Genomic DNA, 16,336 nt, shown 5'->3' with positions numbered 1-16,336 from the left:
GATAAGATGTAGAGGCCAATGATATTTTGACGTTATCCAAAGAAATGTAGTTGTCAAATAACAATCTTGTAAAAAAATATGTTGAGGAAGACTGGAAAATGATTTTATTCAAGGAATTTTTTTATATTGAAATTGATCCAATTGTAATTAAGTTATTATTTATGAACTAACGATCTACATTTCAGTTTCGTGTTTCAATAACGATGTCATTGTCGTTTCTTTAAATACTATAGGAAGTTCTTAAATAAAATACCAAAATGAGTAAACACATGTATTCTACTGCAAATCTTTCGGATAAAGAGCTCAAAGAGCAAGGTAATAGAATGTTTAGTATGAGAAAATACGAGGAAGCTATAAACTGTTACAGTAAAGCTATTGTAAGTAAATTTATTCGAAACAATATTTTGGTCTGTGGTGGACTTCGTTTTTCTAGATCAAAAAACCAGATGTTCCTCATTATTTTACCAATAGGGCTCTTTGCCATTTGAAATTGTCAAGATGGATGGATGCTTGTACAGATTGTAGGAGAGCTTTAGATATGGACTCATGCCTAGTTAAGGGTCATTTTTTTTTAGGACAAGCTTTACTAGAATTAGAAAGCTACGATGAATCAATAAAACATTTACAAAGAGGTGAGAATTGAAACCATTATGGAAAAATGTTTTATGTTTTTTTTTTTAGCTTCCGACTTGGCAAAAGAACAAAAAATGAATTTTGGGGACGACATAGCTTCACAATTGAGATCAGCTCGTAAAAAAAGGTTTTCAATACAGGAAGAAAAACGAATTGCTCAAGAAATTGAAATGCAGACATATCTAACTAGATTAATAGAAGATGATAAGGAAAAAGAGATCAGTAAAATAAAATGTGATGATGATATCAGAAGTGATGAAAAAGAAATTTTGATCAATGAAGCAGAAGAAAGAGCTGAAAAATTCACAAACGAACTGAATAATTTACTGAGTAAGGTAGATGAAAGACGAAGAAAAAGGGAGGTACCAGATTATTTATGTGGCAAAATTAGTTTTGAAATATTACAAGAGCCTGTAATAACACCTAGTGGAATAACTTATGATAAAAAAGATCTAGAAGAGCATCTCCAGGTAAACAAATTTCCATATGATTTTCCCTTTAAATAATATTTTATTTCGATATGGCTTTTAGAGGGTGGGACACTTTGATCCTGTTACAAGGGTTAAATTGACGCAGGATCAGTTGATACCGAACTTTGCCATGAAGGAAGTAGTTGATGCGTTTCTGACAGATAATGAGTGGGCTTTAGAGTATTAGTATTTTACTATTTTTATTCACTTCCTATTAGATGTAAAAACATTGAATTACATGGTTTATTTCAATGTGATTTGAAATGTAAGCTTAGTTTATATTTATGTTATGGTTTCTATTCAAATTATTGCTTGATTTTTTTTTAGCTTATTTAATATTGTAGACTTATAACAGTTGTTGAATTTTACTAAAATATTGCAATAAACAATTTTGTGATTCCGTTTATTTTTTACTTACCACTTTAACCTAGTTTTACTGAAAGATATCAAATATCCTGATTTGTGGATGAAATATGAATTATGATGAATTAATAAGATCCTTGTAGGTTCTAAGGACTTTTATTGAATTTTTTCAGTAGTACATTTATTAGAAACATTACAGAATGTTTTTTCTTGACTAGTCTATCAAGTATCTTTGAATTAAATTTTTAGATACTATATTTATTTCTTATATGGAATAGTAACAGTTGATTAACAGTAGAAAAAAATACAAAAGTAGGCGAACCTGAGTTTCTCACTCATGACTAATAATGTAAATACATTTAATCCAAATAAAAAATTATCTCAGTCAAGTTTTTTATGATCAACATTATCTTTATCCTCTTCAATGCTTTTAGGAGAAAAGGTAAGAATCCAGAAACATAACCAATTAGGTATAAATATTGCCGTTATGATATTGAACAACCAATTTCCATATATCATTGAATCCACAATGCTATAAACTAAAGCTTGTTGAGCAGCAGCTAAAACACGTAAAAGATGTTCGTCTGGTTCTTCATTAGGAAACATAAGAGTAATACGGTTTAAACAAAGGATAAGAATAAGAAATATAGGATGGAACGAACACCAAAAAAACCTTTGAATTATGATTGCAATTTTGGAGTGGCAATTGTTGATGAATAGAACTAAAGGAGTGTAAAGCAATCCCATAAATATTGCTAAACTGAAATTATTCATTCCAATACAGATTAAAAATGTCCCCAACTCTAAAAGAGCCAGAACGTTGAATATAGCCATGGCTTCCACATTTTTCCTGAACTTAACAAAAGCTGGAATGATTAACAGGATTATGGATAACAAGAAGTATGCACCAAACAGGAATTTTTCTTTTGGAATATCAAAAGCTTCTCCTAATTGAACCAAATGTTTTGGACTATTCATCAAGGTTATTCCTATACAATGAACAATGAGAAACACTAAAAGAACTTCACTCAGCTGGCTCTTTTCTGGTTCAGGGTCAGCACAAGCTAATTTCATTTCTTGCTGGAATGACTTTTGCATCTTTGCCAATTGGTCTTTGTCACAAAACACCTCCTTCACTCTTTTATGACCTTCTAAAACTTGAATTTCTTCCTGTTTTACTTCTTCCTCATCTTCATCCTCATTTTTCTCAGATTTCGCCTTTTTTTGTAAATTACACCATTTGGCACAAGCCCTCAGATAAAGCACTCCCGCTATAGCAGCAAGTGACGGGAAATAATGTCCAATTGATACATATCTATTAGAAGAAATTAAAAAATAGAAAAAGAAACTCTGATGAAACTTTTCCAGTAGATTATTCAAGCTTCTGAAGACACCTTCCAAAATTCTACCAACTATCAGAAATTCAACTCTCCAATTGTTTCCTTTACCATTGTAAGGATGTCCTTCGATTGTTAAAGCTTCTATTCCAAATCGGTGGAATAATCCATGATTTCCGTCTGGTACACCAATTGCTTTAGATAACATCGTTGCAAATAGAGTTTCTTGCGCATAGTGCCAATCTTCAACTGCTTGCCCAAATTCCTTGTTTTCTCTCATTTTGTAAGTGTTGAAAACACCTTCTTTTGTACAAATTTTGGTAACTAAATTGAAAAGATCAAGGTTAGGGAGTTGTCCATTCAATCCATCGATTTTTATATCAATATGAGCTATTTTAACAGAATGAAGTTCTAGATTGATAGCAGCTTGGATGGATCCGGCTCTTCCTTCCAAATCTCCACTTTCTAATACACCAGTTCCACAGCTCACTTGATGATATGCTTCAAGCCAAGCTTGAATTCCAAGCTGCTCATGTTCAGTTATCAAGAATATGATATCCTTAGCCCAATATTTCTCTTTAGATGCAAAATTTGCAAAAGCCAATAGCATTGCAATGGAAGGTGCTGTTGTAGGGTGTGGACTAGTTGGGGGACGATATGGAACACTTAGGATCAGCGATTCTGTACTAGCAGCCCGAGGTGCTCTCAGAATTCCATATACGTTTTTTCCAGTGAACTTTTGAGACTTCCCTAACACGGGATGCAGAGTGAAATTATGTGTGTAGGTATCCAATCCTATTTGTTGAAATTTAGCAAGAAGCCATGGATATGGCAAGGAATGTTCATATTTCACCATTTCGTCTTGCAGTTCTTTGAAGTAGAGTCTAGCGAGAGAGTCATCACGAAACTCTGACTTCACTAAGCCTGCCAGAAGAGCATTTTCAGAGAAATATGTGTTGTTACTGAGTTCCTTACTGGCTAAAAGTGAGAAGGCGATTCCACCGGCGATATAAAATATTATGCATATGACATTGTGGTATTTCAGGAGTGCTTTGGTTAATTTCCCTTGATCGCAATTTGGATCAGTCAATAAACCCATAATGAAGATATTCTTCAGGTTTATCAGAGGTTTTCTCTGATATATTCAGTCTTTGAGAGAAGTAAACATTTTCAATTAAATACCATAGAATGATCATAGAGTACATAGACTTATGTCATCATGTAATCTGATTTGCTGGTAGTGAATAATGATCTAATTAGAAAAAAAAATAGTATATATTAAATGAATATGGATGGAAACGAGGTCATCAAAAGCTCACAGCAATAAATATTTCATTATTTTGAGATTAATCAATTGTTACGACCACAGAATATATTCTCTAAGGAGAATGTAGCATAGAGTTGGATTGGAAGAATTGAAAGCGCTAAATTTAAAACGCAGCGCTTTTCCTAATTATTCTGTGGTTATGCCACAGACTGATGACACCATAGAGATAATAATAATAATAATAATAGTTTATTGTGTCATAAACATAAATCGCAGAGGCTGAAGCCAGTACGCGATATACAATTAACATATAAACAATATTACAGTAGCCACATTTGAAATAAAATATAATTCTGAATAAATAATGGAATTGATCGAATCAGGTCAAAATCAGGATAACTTGAAGTGTCGAGAACTCAGTGATGTCTCTATAGTGTTGTAACCTTGGTGACACGCAGTTGAGGATTACCGGTGCATCATCTAGAGGCCGATCTAAGACAGGTAGAATAATTGCAATGATCTGTTCAATTACTTAAACCACAAAATAATGAATTTTGTATCTGTGCTAATCGTTTGAAATTTTGTAGATTTTTGAGATTTTCGTTCTGTATAAAACAATTTTCGATTAAACATAGGATAAATTTGAATGCAACGCACGTAATCATACTGGACAGAAGTATTTAATGAAAGAGACCTTTCAAAATTTATTTTGGGTTTTATTAACGGATAATGAAGGAAATGATAATAAGGAAGAATTTGAGGTTCATTATTACAACAATACTGAAGTATATATTTATTTACCTCAATGTTTTTCAATTTCATCAATCACATATATTCATTTTGAAAGATATCATAGTTCTTGTTCATATACTTTAAACAAAATATGATCCGGAATGAAAACAACAAAAATTACATCAATTTTCTAACAAATAACAGATATTTGATGTATTTATTGAAACATATAGGTACTACCCTGATATTAAACAGTTCTTTTGCTACATATGTTCTATATTTTTCTCTATAATTGCTAATAAAAAATTTCATGAACAAATAAGATAAAACTTAACAATATTGAGCGCAAAAATTCGTCTTTAATATATGAACAGGACACTGAAGTCCTCAAATATAAACTGGAAAAGAAGAAATTGAATTTAGCGTTTTTCCTGTTTCAAAATTGCATTAGAGAGTGATACAACCATCATCAGGTACTAAAATACTTGTTGAATATGAGTTTTGAAGATTTCAGTGCCAAAAAGGGAGAAATCGTAGATGACTAAACTTTTCACCGAATTTTCGGAAAATGATCAATTTACGCCTTTTGAATTCAACTTAGGCCAAATGTATTGCTAAGAAATTGACGCATACGTAATAATACTTTAAAAATATCGAATCTATAAACTAATTATCGAGAAGCATTTAGGATAAAAAGAGGATAGGCACGCTAGGTTTATCGCTTTTTCAATTTTCACAAATTTCCCTTCATTCTTGGCGAAATATCATAAACGGGAAATCGAGAACAGCCATGATAGACCATAGAGTCACGTGAGTAAAATTATTTCGAGTGAATTGTTTTTCGAATAAAGAAAAATTTGTGAAAACAGACGCAGCAACTATTTTAGCAAATATTACTTTACTTATAATTTTACGTAGCAACGTAATATCGTTTATGTTAAATGCTTGATAGTACTAAATTTTCGATGCATTCTGCAACTTCACTCCTCTTGAAGAAAATCAAGGGGTTTTCTCACATGAATTCAGGAGAGAGGTTGTAGACGTGTTTCACATTTATTTCATAATCAATTCCATATAGGTACTAACAGTTTTTCTGATACGGAATCTGGGAATTTCGCATTCAACCGATCACAGAAATATTTCTCGAATTGATCGGCTTTCTATGAATAATTTGTGTGACCCCAAAGTAGTTATAGAACATCAGAATCAATTTCACTAACAGCCATCGCTCACTGAATACATATTTTATTTATTTCACAATTTTCCTTATGACGAAATGAAAGAATGAAATACATTTCCCTTTGAATTATGCAGAGTTGTGAATGCTAAACAGAATATTTTACATTTCAGTTCGACTTACGCCATTGTGAAGTTTCTATGACTGCTAGTTAATGGACATTTAAATGTCAAATGTATAATGAAAATGAAGAATTAATGTTCGTCTATGTTTTCAGATTATAATTGAAAGGAATTAATGAGTTTTACATCGATTCAACTATTGCAAGAAACTTTCTTCTTAGATGCTTGATATTATATTTTTTCAGTTACTTCATAAATTAAAAGTGTTGCAACATTTTAGGAACATGTGGAGTATCAAAGATATTTTTCAATATCTAAAAATACTTTTTTGGTACCAGTCGTCAAAAAAAAAATGAGAATACTTAAGTACCTACTTCTAAGTAATTCATTACAGAATAACTTACTGACAGCTCTGATTATATTTAAGGTTTTAGTAACCACGCTCCAGAATCTTTATTCGTTTTTAACGATGTTCTCATCTTAGATTTTAGAAACAGTTGGTAATATTCAATTTTTGTTCTTGAAATGGAGTTTAATACGAATAGAGATTCCGTATAAAAAAATTTGGTTATGTTCTCTGTGAACTCGATATTAAACTGGAGAGCTGAAGTGACATGACTCTTGTCCATAGAAAATTTCAATTGGTATTTAACACACTTTATTTTCGAAGCGTGGGTCAAAATCTTCTTGATAAAAATCTATAGACAAGAGTGTGGTTATTTCAGCTGTCAAGTATATACTTTAGGCTATTTCAGTGGTTACTTCAACCTCAACCTAAGAACTGTCGAATAAGTCATCTTCAGCGAAATTCCCAGATCCGTAAAAGCATATTGATTTGTTATCCTATAACAATGATTTTATTGTCCAAGTTGTAGTGGACTCAGTACGATTCCGCTATGCGGAGTATGCCTCACGACAGCGCCCTCTATCCTGGAACTAGTCCCGTTCCTACTTTCGCCGCTCTCACTATTGTCACTTCGCTCTATGACCACGCTGAGCGAGGTCTCTTTGCTCTCGCCGGTCACAGAATTTATCGGTTCCCGTTTCCTGTTCAGTTTAGTCGTGGACTGTTTCACTTCCGCTTCCACAATCGTTGCACTCTCACTGTCGTTGCTCGAAACACTCTCGACCTCGTACGTCAGTTCCAAGTTCTCGAGCTCTATGATCGAATCGCAACGTTGCACCGTCGTATGGCGCTGTTGCCATTCCGCAGGAAGTGGAGGGGGGGGATTGACGCGTTCGTCGGTGACCTCCGCGTAGTTCGGAGGTAGCTGAATCTCCGGCACCATCTTCTTCTTGGTCGGCTCCTCGGACTTGGGGGAGAGCAACCTGGGGAACTCCTTGAACTCGGAGGTGCTGGTGCTGGGCAGGGAATGGTTGGGCGGCACTATCGACACCTGTTTCTTGTGCCTTACGGGCGGCAACGCGTTCTGCTGGATCTGGATGTAGTCCGGGTGGTCTCGACGCATCTTCGGCGCCAACGGGTACCTGCTGGAGCTGTGAGGACACGCGTTCTTCAACCGGGTCTTGGCTCTCTTCCGGAAACACGTCGAGGGGAACGCGCACAGCAGCACGCGTATCAGACAGCACAGCAACCCGCAGGCTATCAGGGTAGGTCCAATCATCCGTAGTTCCAACGTCTTGAAGCCCTTCTCGCCGGTGCCGACGAAGAAGATGACGCTGCCGATTGCGGTGGTGCCCAAGCCTACGTAGAGGAGGGCGTTGGCTGCCGCGCTCTGGTGATAGACGCTGAAGAAGTCCTCGTCGTCCGATCCGCCACCGTAGGTCGAATCGTGTATCTAGAATCGTAGGAGATTTTAGTGATTCGAGTAGTTGCGATGTTCAGTAGGTCGAATGATCGTGTGTAGGTCGAGTGTACTATGCGGTTAGCCCGCCGGTTATTGGCCGATCATTCTGAGGCATGCAAAACGGAAGCTGCAACTAAACAATCAAGGCATTCATAAAGATAAAAATGTTAATATATTTTTCATGGCGAGTAGTCATGAGACTATGTTTTCTCTATGATATTTGCGAGATCTTATTTGGTTTCGAGAAGATTGCGATTGTTTTATTTGTAGAAACTTGAAATTGGAGATAGCTAACTCTGGTCAACTTGAATCACAGTAAAAACATACTTCTTTTTCATTACATCTACATCATAACTTTGTTCTATGAATCTTTACTTCTCGTAATATTCAACTTTTCTTAATCTCTGCAATACGAATTTCTGAATTTTTCTTGCATCAACTTTGATTCAGCAGCCTCAAATATTTTTTAAACTTCACTGTGTTCTTTGATTCCCAATCAGTTAAAATAATCAAATTAGAGGCAGAAGTATTGAGGTTATGATGCAGTTATAATGAAAAATATTGTATGATTCACCTGTATACGTGCTTTTGAAGCTTTTTCAACGTTGGGGGCACATTAGCCTGTTGTGCTTGATCGATAACTAACTGTTTACTTAGCTTTCAAAGCAAGTAGAGATCAAAAAACCTACTCTAGATCGCAATCTGGTCGAAACGTACCGCATCAAGCCACTAAATCACCTATTATAACCCTAAAAAAACACGATCCAGAATCGCTCATAGCCTGGAGGCAAGCAAAAATCAGACAGCAAGCAAATTAGCGTTCATTCAACAGTAGCAACAGGTCTCCGGGTCCCAGCATGCTCTGGCGGGGTGTGCTAAGCCGGCAACGTTGCAGCAAAAAGCGGAGGAGGGGATTTTTTTCGGTCTTACTCTGTTCCTCTTCATCCATCGGTGGTGCGCTTCCGTTTGCTTGATGCGATGTTGCCGCGCCTCCTCCGAGAGCGAACAGCGTCTTCCCCGCTCTCGTTCCTGCCATGCAGCCCTTCCCTGAGAACACTGGCCAAAAAGGAAAAACACATGAAACTGGCGGGAGGCAGGCTGCCCTACTAACAACACGTTGCTTCGTTCAAAATTTTCACTAACTACGATATGGTGTGGGAGAGGTGGGTGTGGTTTAGTGACGGAGGGGGTTTTGTTAGGTTATGGACACCTGAAAATGACAATCTGAAAGGTTAGTACAGTGTGTGTCGTATGGATGGGGTGACAAGTGTGACCTTGACTTTTTGTGCTCGATGGTTGTCGCTGTTTGAGCATGTTTTTACTTGCTTGGTTAGGTTAGAGACTTGTATGGACGTCAAACTGACAGTACCTTGACTTTTCAGCTGACAGCGTTTTTGGGTGTACAGGGCGGGTCTTATATTTGCTCATTAATTTGGGTGGAAGTGATTGATAATGAATTTTTTCAAGATGAACAGCCTTTGTTGTGAACCATATTTGAGAAAAATAGTATATATATTAATTATCAAGAACAGTAAGCATATTTGAACTAATAAAGAAAACTGTGCGCGTTGCTTCTAGATGTTTTTCGTGAAATCCCATTATTATTTGTTGATTAAAATAAAATTATATAAGAACTGACAAAGAAACAACACCCTGCAGAAGGAGCTATTTAAATTTTAATATTGTAGTCGTTTGTCGCGAGTTTTTTTTACAACGAACCAGTTGTTCGTTGCCAGCTAAGTGAATTTGAAAGAGGTCGAATTATTGGTCGATGAGAGATGGGGTTGTCATTTCGAGAAATCGCTAACCGTACGAACAGAAATCCAACTACTGTTATGAGATATTGTCAAGCGAGGTTTGATAATGCCCAAAATCGAAGAAGAGTAGGCACCGGACGTCGAAGGGGCACAAATGAAGTTCAAGATCGACGTCTAAGACTTATGGCCTTTAGAGACCGATTTGCAACAACTCGATCTTTGGCTGATGAGTGGTTAGGAGAACAAGGCCATCCTGTAACTGTCCAAATGGTTTACCGCCAGATAAGGTCTTTTAGACTGCAGCATTATCGACCCCCTCCTGTGTTACCTCTGACGGTTGAGCATCACCGGTAACGATTACAGTGGTGCAGAGAACGTCAACATTGGAATGTGAAAAGGCATCAGGTCTTTTCTGATGAATCTCGATTCTCCTTGGGTGACATGATGGCCGGAGAAGGGTTAGACCACGTCGGGGAGAAAGTCGTAAACCTCAGTTTGATGTTGAGCGTCATGTACACCGGACAGTAGGCGTTATGGTATGGGGTGCTATTGCTCAAGCAAGCTGGTCACCTTTAATCTTCATTCGAGGTAACAGTGCTGCGTTACCTTCAAGAAATAGTGGAGCCATATATTCCTCCTTACCATAACCGGCTCGAGAATCCAATATTTCAGCAAGATAATGCCCGACCTCATGTTGCCAGAGTTAGTTCAAACTTTTTCGAAGCGACCCATGTGAATCTTTTGCCATGGCCGCCTAGATCCCCCGATCTTTCGCCCATAGAGCATGTTTCGGACATCATGGGTAAAAGGCTTGGAAATTTACTCCAGCCCCCAAGGAATTTGGTGGCTCTGAGACATGAAGTACAGGTAGCTTGGGATAGTATCCCTCAAGAAGAAATAGACCATCTTATTGCATCAATGCCGAGATGTGTTGGGGAGTGTATAGATAATCGCGGTGGACAAACACATTATTAATAAATTCATTGAAAAAGAATAGTAAACCCTTTTTTTTTTCTCCAAATTCAATTATTTACTCCTTGCTATACTATCTATGTTTTACCAAAACAAATTTGAAATTTGAACAGCTTCTTCTGGGTGTTGCAGTTTCTTTGTCAGTTAGTATAATAAAGTTTGAAGTGAAGATTCGATATTTCCAAAGGAATCTGAGACCGACTCCTGCAAATCCTATTTATCACTCAAAGTTTCAATTATCCAACCTGTGGAACAGCCCACAGGCAAAATAACATTTTCTTGAACAAACCCACTCAGACTTTTTTTTTTTTCAATAGAACCCCCCTATTACCGGCACAGTCGTTGTTCCGGTGATCATTAGCGACTGGGATCATTAGTGCCAACGTAACGGAACAACATTCACGTCAGGCAGCCCGATACAATAGATCGGAAAAACCTGGTTTTCTATAAAACCCCGGGGCAAGGTATAATCACCGTGTTTACACAAAACTGTGGCAGAGGCGGCAATGAAAACGCGAAAATCGATAAGGAAATTTTCAAGTCCTGGATTCGGATGATTGCCATCGATTCCTGCTTGGCGGACTCGATTATTCCGATGGAAAAACCTGACCCACTGACTGCAAAAGACAGTTTGTTGTAGTTCGGAACTGACTACGATCGATAAAAACTCAACTAGTATGCAATAGACTTGATAATGTCATTCGAGTTGAGTTCTTCTTTAATATTCGTGAAAATGTAGAAAGCAGTTACTTGAAGATGGAAATTTTTGAGAGTTCGTTCATTCATTCGACAATTGCGCCCTTGGAGACGTAGGCGTAACTAAAGGGTGTTTTTTTAGAGCTATAGAACTTTAAATTGCAATAAAACAACGATGGATTATTCGATTGACATGAATTTTATTTATCCGCAAGATAATCTTGTGGCATTACATTTTAAATATGATTTCTGGCATATGACCGCCACGGCTGGCTCGGATGTAGTCCAATCTGGACGTCCAATTTTCGATGACTCTTTTCAACATTTGTGGCCGTATATCGGCAATAACACGGCGAATGTTATCTTCCAAATGGTCAAGGGTTTGTGGCTTATCCGCATAGACCAATGACTTTACATAGCCCCACAGAAAGTAGTCTAGCGGTGTTAAATCACAAGATCTTAGAGGCCAATTCACAGGTCCAAAACGTGAAATTGGGCGGTCACCAAACGTGTCTTTCAATAAATCGATTGTGGCACGAGCTGTGTGACATGTTGCGCCGTCTTGTTAGAACCACAGCTCCTGGACATCATGGTTGTTCAATTCAAGAATGAAAAAGTTAGTAATCAGGGATCTATACCGATCACCATTAACTGTAACATTCTGGCCATCATCGTTTTTGAAGAAGTACCGACCAATGATTCCACCAGCACATAAAGCGCACCAAAGAGTCAGTTTTTCTGGATGTAACGGTGTTTCGACATACACTCGAGGATTAGCTTCACTCCAAATGCGGCAGTTCTGTTTGTTGACGTAGCCATTCAACCAAAAGTGCGTTTCATCGCTAAACAAAATAAAATGGACGTAGTGTGCGATACGTATTCCGCACAGAACCATTATTTTCGAAATGAAATTGACCTATTTGCAAGCGTTGTTCAAGCGTGAGTCTATTCATGATGAATTGCCAAACCAAACTGAGAATAAACCACTTGACAGCTGTTAAATCGTTAAAGTTATATACCTTGAAAAAAAAACACTATACAGAACGCTGTGAATGACTCTAGGCACCCTTAATTTTCCCTTGGGGTGGCACAACCCTCTCTGAAAACGTATCTGTAGGTAGCACCATTTGATGAATGACGAAGTCTGTTGCGCCAAGGTGCGAAAATCCCTTAAACTTTTCAGCCGTGCTCGGGACGAAACCCTAATTCGCGACCATCAATCAACTGGGCCACCTTCTCTCTTCCTCCTCCGCCTTCTCTTCTAATTCGTTTTCGCCATGTCGAGTCTGACGTAACGACGGGCGTCGTTTTGTTCAACGGACGCCTGCCAGGCGTCGATGGACGTGAATCACGGCCACCTAGACGGCCGGAGGATTGATGTATCGGATATTTTTCCGAGACGCTGGCGCGTTTTACCGAAATTGAACCACCTGTTCCTTCCTCGAGCCCGGGCGCCCAATTGGGCCAGTGGGGTTCGGTTTTTCCATCGGGGACTCAAGGTCGAACGCTCCGCCAAGGGCGGAAATCATTACTTTTCCAAACAATGAAAGGAATTTGAATTTTTGAGGTCAGATTGAATTTGTTTCGAAATACGTAATATTTGACGTATATTATGTCATGTGTCAGCTTTCATTTAGGTTAACTATAGAGTAGACTGGCGTTCTAACCTAAAAAGGAGGAAAACTAAGGTTTTGTGACTAATGAAGTCATTAAATATTAGTATTTATGGTTAATACTTCGATAGTAGATGCTGAAGGGAAAATAGATAAATATTAAGCAGTTATTTCAAGGGATTTCAGATGGTCTAAGGTCTGTAGGTTTTCTAAATTCAAGGATTTTCGTTGTGTCTTGTATAGACGCAAGCAAAATAAGTGAATTCAATGACTTTTTCTTTATAAAATTAAAATGACGTGTACCTATAAATTATAATATCCATCCTATGTGTTAGATCCTATAACATGATATGTTCGCATGACATTGAATTTTGTATTTATGAACAAATGTATGTTATTTTGTTTTTGACTCTTTTATCGCTACAACTGTGATTTTTTCATTTTCAAGATATTAATTTGAGCAATTTGTATTTTTTGAACTATATAAACTTTATCTGTTGATGCTACAGAATCATTTTAAAATTCACATTAGTGTTTCAGCTTCAAATTCATCTTTTGTGCATATTATATTCACTTATTCATCTGATGTGTCAATGTATGTGTTATAAATATTTCATATGAATTTGAGAAATAACTTTAGAGTAAATCCCTCAAGTTTTACTCCATACACATACTTAATTGAGTTTTTCTTCAGAGGAATGTTGATTTGTTTCAGATCAGATATTGCAAGGCAAATAAATCTTTTGTTCTAAATAGGTACCACAGTTATAATATGATATTCAGGAACTTTGATTTTCAACACCTCCTTTTTTTATCGAGTGAGAAAATATCAGTGATTCTTTTGTAAATTTGAAATGAATTGTATTTGTAAAATTGGCTCTGCCTGATGTAAGAAATGAATAAATAAATGAATAATTGAAGAAATGTTGAAATAAATGAATGGATTAATACAGAAATGAATAAAAAAATAAATGAATGAATGAATAAATCAATGAAAATTAAATTAAAAATAAAAATAAATTAAAAATTGTGAAAAATTTACTCAAATGAAGACATACGTAAATAAGTTATCTTCAGTTAGGAATTCCAGAGCCAACTTCATCATTGATAAAACTCATAAAGACTCCGTATTTTGATCACGCAACCAATTAACACGTTACAAATAGCTCCAATTATCACATCAGACCCACCCTGCTTAATTAAAGAGGGGGACGCCAATCACCCTGTCAAATGTAACAGGAAATCACAACAAAATGATCACCGGCCGACGTTCAGGCTCGACTTACCATGAAGCCAGGGGGGTACTGGGGGAAGGGGCCAATTTCCCTGGTAGCCACATGGCTGGGTAGCTCCAATCTGCCCCCCCTCTTGACCTTGTTCTTCCTGCGAAGACGCTGTTTCTCTCTGATGAGCAAGGCGGCCTGCATACCTGCAGATGCAGCTGTACTCATACAGCGCGCGTACGAATCTTTGCGCCACTTGCACGCGACGCGAACGCGCCCTTACCGACCGACTCTGATGATGCGACATCGGGCACGAAACACATTTTCACCAAAACGCGCTAGTTGTCCTTTTTTCCTTATAAACTAGGTTATGTTAGGTTAGGTTAACCTTCCTCTCTCTCTTTCTCTCTTCTTAAATATCCGTTACAAGATGAAGAAGGACAGTGAAGTAAGCGTAGATAAATATGTATATTTTCAAAAGCCAAGCGTAAAGATTCTTGAGTAATCAAAGAATATATGTTTTTTTATGTAGGATAAATTTTATTCTATTTATTTATTTTTTTTTTGTTGCGAATAAATATATTTGAATATGTGTATATTTTGATATGTTATTTGGTCTACAGTAGGTGGCCCCCTATTTAGTCATAGTTCGATCATTTTGATTTTTTGTCGGGTTTTTTTCTTGGTTTTGTTTGTTTTGCTATTTGTCTTGCTATCCAGGGTCGAAACTGTTTCTCATTTTTAACATTATATCGTTTTCAAAAATCGTCCATTTGGTGCTTTGTGAACTAATACTGTCTCATCCTGTAAGATCATTAGAGAATGTTATTGCTCGTTCACACTAATCGAGGAACGTGTGAACGTACAATAACTTTATTGAAGAAAACTGGCTGTTGGCCCATCTGATTTATATTAATTAACTTTTGTCAAACCTTTATTTATTATTCTAAGTTATAAGCAATGCGCTACCATAAATGTGAAGATTATTAACTTCAATGTTAGTCAACTATCTTCAACTAGTTTTGAAAAAAAATTGTATAATTGAAAAAAAAAACAATTTTTAATGGAAAACTCAATACTATTCATCTGATAGGCCACAGTTCAGTGATTGTTAACAAGTTTAGAGTTCTTTGAGAGAGTATAGACTATTTGATCTTATATTGATTAATGATCACCTAGCTGAAAAAAAGTCAATAATTCAACCTAAACAAATTTGAGCAATCATTTGAGCAGAAGATCTATACTTTTTCTCCAAGATATTAATTGTGTTTACAATGATATTTCAGCGTGTTTTTTCATTCAAATATTATAATACAGAAGACATTTCAAGTACAGCAGACATACTCAAGAATATACTTTTCTCTAATTCTGTGGTTATTGGTTATTCCGTTCATTCTTCCACATCTTGTAGAACAAAATCGTGCGAGAATATATCAGAAACGCACAGCTTTCATGGTTATATTTTATTATTCTATGTTGGCACTCCGAACTTTCCGCTACGGCTTTATCTGTCAATTCATCAAATTGCCTTAAAGAAATCAGTTCTTCCAACCAACATTTTTCAATGCAAAAATCACTAAATTATGTTTATGGAAATATTTAATTAATTTCAATGAAAATGCAATGAATTAGAGAAAATAATGTATAATACTCGTACAGAAGGCTCATTCTACCACTCGTTCATTCCAAAACTCGCCACTTCGTGGCTCGTTTTTGAATTTTGAACTCGTGGAAGAATATCAATGCCTTCTGCACTTGTATTCATTAACTTAAAAACTTCAAACCTTTTTTATTCAGACCAACTCCAAATTTTCGTGTGACTATCCAAGAGATATTTGCACAAATCTTAATTGAACATATTATATTACTTCACAGCTTTGTACCATTCAGCTCAAAACTTTTAAAAATTGACGAGAGACCATAACATTTATTGAAGTTCCCCAGGGGTCTATTTTAGGACTAACGTTGTTATTAGTTTGAAATTCTATGCCCTAATTCAGGGACAACTTCCATAAGACCAATGAGTTTATTCTGAAGATATCCATAAAAGTCGAAACGTTGTCGTTTCTGGAAACGTCGCCATACTGACATTCATTCCAGTTATCCAGACGATCCCGGGGACTCTCAAAACACGACCGATATTGGATACGTCTGGTCTGAAGCTCT

At 36.6% G+C, this 16,336-nt stretch overlaps 3 protein-coding genes across 4 annotated transcripts in view; 1 reads left to right on the top strand and 2 right to left on the bottom strand.

Annotated features, from left to right (window-relative positions):
* Positions 1-39: 39 nt before the first annotated feature.
* On the top strand, positions 40-1,503 carry LOC123681863 (E3 ubiquitin-protein ligase CHIP). Its single transcript, XM_045620189.1, has 4 exons — positions 40-377; positions 434-632; positions 682-1,103; positions 1,165-1,503. The coding sequence occupies exons 1-4, from the start codon at positions 258-260 to the stop codon at positions 1,288-1,290; spliced, it is 867 nt and encodes a 288-aa protein (XP_045476145.1). The 5' UTR covers positions 40-257; the 3' UTR covers positions 1,291-1,503.
* A 103-nt stretch (positions 1,504-1,606) lies between these two features.
* LOC123681862 (glycosylphosphatidylinositol anchor attachment 1 protein) lies at positions 1,607-4,007 on the bottom strand. Its single transcript, XM_045620188.1, has one exon. The coding sequence runs from the start codon at positions 3,900-3,902 to the stop codon at positions 1,848-1,850; it is 2,055 nt and encodes a 684-aa protein (XP_045476144.1). The 5' UTR covers positions 3,903-4,007; the 3' UTR covers positions 1,607-1,847.
* Positions 4,008-4,850: 843 nt separating this feature from the next.
* LOC123681860 overlaps positions 4,851-16,336 on the bottom strand; it is an 88,050-nt gene continuing 76,564 nt past the window's right edge. The window contains exons 4-5 of one of the 2 annotated variants that reach the window (XM_045620186.1): positions 8,840-8,965; positions 4,851-7,900 (exon numbers count right to left, since the gene is read on the bottom strand). In XM_045620186.1, coding sequence (XP_045476142.1) covers positions 6,959-7,900; positions 8,840-8,965 — 1,068 coding nt within the window. In that variant the 3' untranslated portion in view covers positions 4,851-6,958. The remainder of the gene's footprint in view (positions 7,901-8,839; positions 8,966-16,336) is intronic. The other variant, XM_045620187.1, reaches the window with a different exon arrangement.

The sequence above is a fragment of the Harmonia axyridis genome, chromosome 6, assembly GCF_914767665.1.
Source record: "Harmonia axyridis chromosome 6, icHarAxyr1.1, whole genome shotgun sequence".
Lineage (NCBI taxonomy): Eukaryota > Metazoa > Arthropoda > Insecta > Coleoptera > Coccinellidae > Harmonia > Harmonia axyridis.
This window is presented reverse-complemented; position numbering and strand designations above follow the sequence as displayed.

Coding starts and splice junctions, on each gene's coding strand:
- LOC123681863 (XM_045620189.1), top strand. CDS start 258: ATGAGTAAACACATGTATTCTACTGCAAATCTTTCGGATAAAGAGCTC. Junction 633..681: donor AATAAAACATTTACAAAGAG/GTGAGAATTGAA, acceptor TTTTTTTTTTAG/CTTCCGACTTGGCAAAAGAA. Junction 1,104..1,164: donor ATCTAGAAGAGCATCTCCAG/GTAAACAAATTT, acceptor TATGGCTTTTAG/AGGGTGGGACACTTTGATCC.
- LOC123681862 (XM_045620188.1), bottom strand. CDS start 3,902: ATGGGTTTATTGACTGATCCAAATTGCGATCAAGGGAAATTAACCAAA.